Here is a 9372-nt window from a genome sequence, read left to right on the forward strand (position 1 = left end):
TATTAATATCAATATTAAAATAGATAGATGATTGAGTGTCATTGGACCAATCATCAGGTAGTATTGTTATGTTAGTATGAACATAATGCCATAGAACCTTATTTTTTTCTCAAGAGAGCTCAGAGATATTTTTATCCTGATTCTATACATGAGGAAAGTGAAGCACAGAGAAGTTAAGTAACTTCACCAAGGTCACAGAGCTAATAAGTGTCAGAACTCTAGTATTTAGATTCAACCTTGTTCCCCTAGAGCCTGCACTGCTTACCTAGTGCTATAGGCCAATCAATGGGTCTCACACTTGATCGGACATCAGAATGACCTGGAGGGCTTGTGAGAACAGACATTGCTGCCTCCACTCTGAGTTAATAGGTGTGGGGTAGGGCATTTTGCATTTCCAGTAAGAGAGTATTCATGCTGCTGGCCCATGGTCCACACTTGGAGAACCCTTCTCCAGGCTGCTACTCAGTTTCTCTCTTGAAAGCATCTCTTTACTTTTCTCTCTCTACAGTTAAAATAGGAGTTCCTTAGGACAGGAATTGTTTGTTTGTTTTTTCTTAATGACCATGTTTCTAGCATCTAGCAGAGTAGTTCTGACAGGTGGTAGGCCCTCAATAAAAGTTTATTGGAATGAATGAATGAGGAGATGGCTCTGGCCTATTATTTAAGTGTATTTTTTGCCTGAATGAAATTTCTGAGTATGCAAAATTTCTCAGGTTCTGTTTGTCACACACTTGATTGGCATATAGGGATATGTATTCACAGATCGTTAATTGTATGTTGTAATTGTTGATTGCATGATTTAAAAATGCTTTGAAGGCAAAAGTCACATCTGATATATTTGGCTCACTGTTCTTTCCAGACTGTAATGTGCACTGCCTATTAGTTCATGTCATCATATGGAAAGAGGTTCTTTGACTTTTCAGCAGATTTGAAAATTTCTTTCCTAAAATAGCACCTTCTTTGATATAAAATGAGTCCATCATAAATGTGATGGGTTATAGGAATTGTGCTACATGTACTTCATAATTGATGCTTCCGAAAATGCCTATATGACATGGAGTAGTTGCGTAGGAGGTTGGCACTCCTTATGTCAGCCATCTGTGATCTCTGTCAGCAACAACTAGGCATCAATTGGAAAGGAAGACATTTCTGATGGCTTGTGAACTTTCTTTTATCCTAGCAGTCAAAATTTGGCTTAATAGTATTTCCTTATATGTTAACTTTTCTTTTAACATAGAACCTACTAATAAATTGTATTATTATAGGTCATCCAAGATGCTATTCAAAAGCTGGATAAGAAGTTTAATATCATTCATAAAAAGGTTGCAAAAATTTACCGTTTTCGTACAAAATTAATCTGGCAAAATCGGGTAAGTGTCATAAAAATATTTTCACAACTATAATAAACCTCTGGTTGCTGAAATTGCCTGTCAGTTAGAAGTGAGAGAACTAATAAGTCTGTGAGATTGCAAGGCTGATCATACGTGTAGCAACAGATGGGAAGAGACTGGACTTCTAGGAAGAATGCTGAAGTTTAGGTTTGAGAAATGTATGAAAATGGGTATTTTTATGTTTGTAACCAGAATGTACAAACTGCAATTAAAAGGTAGTATTAAAGAGGAATAAAAATCATATAATCAAATAGAACATTACTTTTTAATAATAGAATGCAATGTTGCGTGGATAATAAATATTAATGTCTTTACTACTTTATTTACTTTTTGCTCACTCACAATTGGTTTATTATGCTGGGTTTCTGTCATTTCAGAAGCCACTTGGATATGCATACAAACATTATACTTACCTGCTTTCTCGAAAGGTCAAATTGCAGAAAAAGAAGAAGGATGAGTCTCTTCCTGCTTCATTGTCTTATGGAGCAAGTTATAGCCCAACTATACCAGTAAGAAGACCAACATATGATGATTCCCAGAGCAACATTGCAGGAACATATGGCTCATCACAGGATTCCATAACGCGTGATTACGACATTGAAGATAGGCGTCTTAGCCAGAGTCCAACATTCCCTCCCGTCTACACACAGGAAGATCCATCATATTACGCTTCCAATGAGCCAGTGCAGCGCTCCCCTTGCATGTCCTCCTTTGGCAATCAAGGGTCTCACAGCTCCACCAATGCCTTCTCAGCTGCCCAAGCTTCCACGTCAGTACCTGCAGCTATGCTGGAGCAAGGCAAATCCAATCTTGCATACAACCCTGAGATGATGGCTTATCCAGATTCGCAGGAAAGGGATTGCCTGGATCATGACACCTCATCTTCCTGCAACCCAGGTGTGAAAAGACATATTTATTACAAGTAGCACTATTTAGCCTATATTCCTCAACATACTTGGTGCAAGCTAGTGGAAGCTGTTCATTTCCTATTTGAGGGCTGGTTTGAGGTGATATTCATAATGATGACTAACATTTATTAAGTGTCTTTTATGTATCAGACACCGCTAATCAACTGACATGCTTCTTCAGTAATACTCACAATAATCCCATTGTGAGTATTTTTAAAAAATATATTTTCATTGATTTCAGAGAGGAAGGGAGAGGGAGAGAGAGATAGAAACATCAATGATGAGAGAGAATCATTGAGCAGCTGCCTCCTGCACACCCCCAAATGGGGATGGAACCCGCAATCCGGGCATGTGCCTTTGGCCAGAATCGAATCTGGGACCCTTCAGTCCACAGTCCGACACTCTATCCACTGAGCTAAACCAATAGAGGCCATTGTGAGTATTTTTATATTTTGTTTTTCTTTACCTTTTTCCTAGGTAAATACTCAGAATGCTCTTGAAATGGCCAGAGCCAGGATGATAGGAAAGAAAAGATACACCTTTGGCTAATTTACACATAAGAAAGATCAAAATTGTATTGATGGTCTTTGGTTAGAGAAACATTTTCCTAGGGAATTACAAAACCCACTTCTGTTATCACACACAATAGAGATTTGAGTGCTCTGGTTGAGAAAATGAATATGTCTAGACACAGAGAAATTTCACCATGACTTAGTGAACATCACAGCTGAAACTTTCTGAGGTATGAGCACAGTAGTTGTTTCATGTCTTTGTTATTTTTCAACATATAAACTTCAATCAAAATAGCTATTGCTGTGTAGTTAAACTCAAAAGAAGTATTGAATATAGTGTTGAAGTTACTTCTGACCTAGCTAAGAATAAAATCATCTTGTTTTCTTCAAAATTCAGATAAGTAAGCCTTGAAAGGCAAGAATTTAAAGAGTAAAACGATGCTTAAAATATCTATAGTGAATATATAGGAAGGATTCAGTAAAGAACTAATTTGGTTCTCAAAGATATGGGTTTTTTGAAACTCATTTATTAAAGTGAATACATTTAAAAAATTAGAAAGTTTAATTTGGGGGATTTCCATTGTATTTAGCTGATAAACCTAATCTAGACAGATCAATAAGAAATAAATTCATTGAAATACTTAGAGAATAATAGGTTAGCTTAGATTAACCTATTTAACCCAAGTAACAGATCTTTTCCTATATTTGCCTGTGGCCAAAGAGACCTCAGATTGCTGTCTGTTTTATGAGTTTTGAAGCTTTACAGTAACTTCAGGAGCTGCTGCTGCTGTTCGTGGGCAGTCAGATGGGCCACTCATGGGTACCCATCTTCATATCATCTTTATCTAAGCTTTCACTGGATTTTACACTTGGAGTCTTGGGTCCTTGCCAGGGTACCTAGCAGATGGTTCCAGGAGTGAGGCCTTTACTCCCTACCTAACATCTCTCCTTTCAGGATAATGATAGGTCAAGTATGATTTGTTTTCCCTCCCCCCCTCATTGCAGCATCAGGTTCATCAGTTGAAACTGACCAGTGTGTGGTAAAAGACATCCCTGATGACCCTGTAACTTGGACAGTAGAAGAAGTGGTCCTGTTTCTACAGCATTTAGATCCTGATGCATTCGCCCACCTTGCCAACACCTTCAGGCAACATGTAATGTATTTTTTGATCCCATTTTCCTGCCTTTGAATGACCTCTGTGCAGGCTCTTCAGTTTGATACTGATTAGTGTGGATGGTAAGGGAACTGCATGTGTGAGAAAGGTTACTATGCTCAAAGTTAGATCTTTAAGTTGTAGAAGCTTTATTTGTAATTTAAATGGCTACCTGAGTACCTAAAATATTACAAGTCTTCAAGTTCTCAAGATGATTCAGCATGGTCACTCTCAGATGTCTTCTCCTTTGTAATGACAGCTATGACACCACACAAGGGTGTCCTCCTTGTTTTGCATATTTACAGTTTGCATTGATGCTGCCATACTCATATTCCCAGCCTTTCTTAAAAAGTTAATGACCATCTGAAATTTATTTCTGCCATTCATAGCTTTTATTATTTTTCTCATAGCTATGCAGTATTTTATTCAACATACAGTACTTAAAATTAGGTAGTTGGACACTTAGGACATTTTTAGGATATTGGGTTAAATATAATTCTTAAAATTTGAAGTAAATTTGTAAAGGATCGAATGATGCTTCAGCTGTACAAATTATATCTTTAATAGTTTTCAAAGAGCAGATGCATGTTCAGAGAATATACAACTGGAATGACCTGCCCTCTAATTGATGTTACATGTTCTTATATATAAAGAAATGACCATTCTGATAAAATATGAAAGCATTATTAGTTATTCTAATTTCCTTCTTTTTGTAGAACATTGATGGGTCAGCTCTGCTACTGCTCCCGAGTGATATTATGATAAAGTATATGGGAATTAAGCTGGGGACAGCTCTGAAGTTGTGCAACTACATCAAAAAGCTTAAAGAACACAAAGGCATTGATGATTGAAAAAAAAGTTTGTGTCGATTTACATTAGACTTAATTCTGGAAGACCAATACCATCTCGATGTAAAATCATTCCATTGCCCTTAGAAATTTTTGTGTTGTAGAAGGTTCCTCTAAAATTTTGTTACATCTAGAATTGCAGAACTACACTGCAGTTCATTCTGTTTGTTTAGAAACTGTTTAACACATTACTATTAGCGTAATCAAATTAGTAATTGGTTCTTTATATCTTTTTATTATCATTGTATAGTTAAAAATATACTTCATATGAGAAACACTTTTGATTTCAGTTGATGTTTATATATAGAGCCAAAACAACTAAATCCCAAAGAGGAAGTATCAGGGATTGACAAGTTCTCTAATAAAATCCATGAGAAGTTTTCCTTAGAAGAGAATTCGAAGATGCACCTGCAGATATCATCTCTTTCTCAAATATTTTGTGTCTGTTATAACAGTGTTCTGTTCATGTTCTATCAGTTTTCTGAAAGGGAATAGCCATGTAATTTATTTCCCTTTTGCTATTATTTCTCTCTATATTGTATTTGTTCATATTTAAAGAAAAAAGTAACCTTATACGATTTCATAAAGTGTTCTTACCAGTTTTTTGATAAATTATAAGATAGAATGACTCTTTTATGCAATAGCTCTTATGCTAAAAGGTGGTTTGGGTGAAGTATGGTTTTATTCTTCTCCATTAAATTTATCTGTTACTTTAAAACTTTAAAATATCTTGCCTAATCTTAGATATTTAACTAGCCATTTATCACTCACATTTCTCTCTGAAGTTTACTGTGTCCAAATTTAAAAAAAAAAGCATATTCATATGGATAAGGTTTTATATTTATATTTTATTCTATGTCTGAAGTATGCACACAAGTGAATTTTTTTTGAATTTAAAATGGCACTTTCCACTTCTATATATAGTGAGATGTTTTTATTCTGTAATGAATATGCACTTCATTTGCCATCACAAGTACCTCTTAGCTCACTCAGGGTTTCCATAGGAAAGTTCTCTGTCCTGTGTAGTATATCTAGTTCATTTGCTTTCTGAGCCATTTATTCTATTAAACTTTGTAAGGAATATTAGGTTGGATTTGTCATTTTAGACTTTATTTTAAAAATTAGAACTTTCAAGTAAAACCTGCTCATTGTTATTATTTTGTTATTTATTACATTGTTATATTGTATTGCATTTGCTGTAATATTTATAAGCTATAAGAATTGGTGCTAACTGTATTAGTCATTTGTTGTAAATGCAATAAATGTTTGCCAGGGGCCAGCATGTACATTTCCTTTATAGAAAACCAAGTGTCCTTTACATTTATAAACAAATGCAATGATTTATTAGGCATATGTGATCTAAGGGGTGGCTTGATCTTTGTTATTCCTTTTGTGTTATAAGACAAGATTCTAATTTACACTTTTAATCTCTCAAATTGTTTGAGTGAAGATGCTGTGTCCAGTTGAACAGTCCTCAGATATTTATACAAATACTATGTTTTACAGTTCTCACTTTTATTATTTTTTATTTAATATTTTTATTCAGAAAACAGTTCTCATTTTTAAAATATAATAAAGTTAAATAACTGCAAAAACTGGTGTCAGAACCTCAGTTGTGATTTGCTTTCACCTCGTTACATTTATGTATGAAATGGGTATATTGAAAAAGCAGCAATCTAGTAAGTTTGTGGTTTTATATGTCCAAATACTTGAGTTTAACACTTGACCTCATTCTATGGGTGAACAGATTCATACGGGGCAAAGGACTGGTCTCTTGCAGGGGCCTTAAATGAGAACAGGGGAACAGTCAGAAGTTAAATCAGTGAGCTTTGTCTGTGCTCAAAGCTTTTGTTACTTGCAATGTTATTGATGAAGCCAGCATGCTAGAAAATGCCAGTGCCCCCAGATATTGCCTCACCTGAGTTCATCTGTGTGTCTGGTGATTCTGGATGCTCTTTTACCAGCGGGGGACAGAAGCCGCACTGTCTCTCTGCCTTCAACTCTCCCAGCTTACATGCTCAGAAGGCCTTAGAGCAGCAGTTCTCAATCTGTGGGTCGTGAGCCCATTTGGGGGTCGAACAACCCTTTCACAGGGGTCGCCTAAGACCATCCTGCATATCAGATATTTACATTACGATTCATAACAGTAGCAACATTACAGTTATGAAGTGGCAACGAAAATAATTTTATGGTTGGGGGTCACCACAACATGAGGAACTGTATTAAAAGGTTGTGGCATTAGGAAGGTTGAGAACCACTGCCTTAGAAAAAGAATCGTTTAATTGGGTCCAATGGAATAGGTGAAAATTACCTGGTTCCTGCTTGGACTTTTCCTCTGATTATGGGTGAAGTTGTGCGTCTTCGCCAATGACGTCCGTCGGTGATGGACATGGAAATGTCTTTTGTCCATTTTCTGATGGATTCTTTGCTGTGTATCTCTTCGCTCTAGGAGAGAGCCATTCATTATGTGTATTAACAATTTATTCCTGTACGTTGAAAAGACATTCTTCCAGATTATCGCTTGTGTATTTTCTTCACCACGTTTAAGGTATCTTGTTGTTTCATATAAAATTGTATTAACTGCTTCGAACTCAAATCTGTCATTATTTTAAGCAGAAGGGATTGTACTCACAGTTGGCTGAGGAAATGAAGCGCGTTTGCATCTTGGGGGCTGTTTCTACTGTGTGATGCTGGGACTTGCTTGTATCCCTAAGTCCTCTGAGTCTGATCAGGGAATGATGGGCTCTAGGGGAGGGAAACAATGCGTGGCAGACAGTGTTCTTCCACTCCCTCCCGATATCCCCTCTGTTGTCCTGCAGCTTGATGGAATTGAGCCTTGAAAGCATCTCTCTCCAGTGAGTGCAGATTCAGTTCGAGCTTGCCCACACTCCTCACTACGCGAAAGGTGCCTACTCAGCCACCCTGGCCACTTTCTCTTTTTGGAGCATCCCCTGGGCACTAGAGCATCAAGAGTCTTTCCAGGTATGTTACAAAGAGGTCTGAGATAGAAAGAGGTAGCCAAGAGATCCAGGCTTAGACACACGCACCCCATAGGCCAGTTTCTGTCATCTGGTCCCAATGCTTTAGCTCTCAGGGTCGAGGATCACCCATTCCTCTAGAGGTGTGAGAAGTCAGGGAGATTTGGCTGCAAAGGCAGCTAGATAGAGCCAGGGTGAAGGTGTGTGCTCCTTTATTCCTGTCTTGCCCGCCCCTGAATCCCTGCTGCTCCATTTTCCACATTCTGTTCACAGCTCACCCCATTATACTGAAACTCAGGAAGGCAGCTGTGTGGCTTGATATTAAGACTTTCAGTCTTCAGATAAATTTCAGCATAGGTTCTGGAGTTACTAGCAGTTCACTAGCTGTGCAGACTTGGTCCCTGTCACCTTTCTGTGGAAGATGATAGCCATTAGTATAGAGGGGAGGGAGATGGAGATATAGAGATAGAGACATTGATATGAGAGAGATACATCAATTGGTTGCTTCTCACACATTCCCCAATTGAGGTATGTGCTCTTGACTGCAAATGGAACTGAGACCCTTTGGTACAGGGGCTGATGCTCTAAGCATTGAGCAAACCGGCCAGGGCATGTCATTACTTTTTCCGTACAATGAAGGGAGTTTCATTATTGGCCTCTGTCCCCATTTCATTCACTTTCTCCCTGGGGAAGTGGAATTTTCTAATCAGTGATTTTGGGAGGAATAACTGGCTATTTGCCTCTTGGGAGAAAGACTGCTGGGAGGTGATATTTCTAGGTAGATGAGTCCAATTAACACTGGAATTTACCTGCAGACTCCTTGGCCTGTCACATTGAGCTGTGTCTTCCAACTTAGCTCAACAATAGGAATATGTTATTTTAGCCTCTATCTTAATTCTTTTATTTCTCAACATTTTATTTCTCAAGAGGGGGAAGAAGGGGGTGATATTTACTGGAGCCCCTTTGAACATCTCAACAGACAGCATAAGGTAGGTATCAAATCTATCCCCCTTTCTCCACACACACCGATACACACTGTTACCAGGTTATGTTGCTTCCTTCTCCATCACATGGCTGATTTTGCCAATACCTTTGACATCATCTCTTGCTACATCATTTTTATGATCAATAATTCCTATCTTCCCCAGGATATTATGCAACATCAATCAAATAATTTTTATGTCAACTGAGTACATATTTATTTTTTTAATTAAATCTTTATTGTTCAGATTATTACATTTGTTCCTCTTTTTTCCCCCCATAATTCCCCTCCTCCCAGTTCCCGCCCCCCCCCTGCCCTCACTCCCCACCCACTGTCCTCATCCATAGGTGCACGATTTTTGTCCAATCTCTTCCTGCATCTCCCACACCCCTTTCCCCCCAAGAATAGTCAGTCCATTCCCTTTCTATGTCCCTGATTCTATTATGATCACCAGATTATTTATTCACTTGATTCTTAGATTCAATTGTTGATAGATGCATGTTTGTTGTTCATAATTTGTATCTTTACCTTTTTCTTCTTCTTCCTCTTCTTAAAGGATACCTTTCAGCATTTCATATAATACTGGTTTGTTTCACTTC

At 37.7% G+C, this 9372-nt stretch overlaps 1 protein-coding gene across 3 annotated transcripts in view; it reads left to right on the forward strand.

The window, feature by feature from the left end:
• SCML1 (sex comb on midleg-like 1 (Drosophila)) overlaps positions 1–6099 on the forward strand; it is a 13981-nt gene extending 7882 nt beyond the window's left edge. For 2 of the 3 annotated variants that reach the window (XM_015567626.1, XM_015567627.1), the window contains exons 5-8: positions 1266–1370; positions 1769–2288; positions 3823–3965; positions 4682–6099. In XM_015567626.1, coding sequence (XP_015423112.1) covers positions 1266–1370; positions 1769–2288; positions 3823–3965; positions 4682–4816 — 903 coding nt within the window. In that variant the 3' untranslated portion in view covers positions 4817–6099. The remainder of the gene's footprint in view (positions 1–1265; positions 1371–1768; positions 2289–3822; positions 3966–4681) is intronic. The other variant, XM_015567628.1, reaches the window with a different exon arrangement.
• Positions 6100–9372: the final 3273 nt, after the last annotated feature.

Source organism: Myotis davidii, unplaced genomic scaffold, assembly GCF_000327345.1.
Source record: "Myotis davidii unplaced genomic scaffold, ASM32734v1 scaffold604, whole genome shotgun sequence".
In the NCBI taxonomy this organism is placed as follows: Eukaryota; Metazoa; Chordata; class Mammalia; order Chiroptera; family Vespertilionidae; genus Myotis; species Myotis davidii.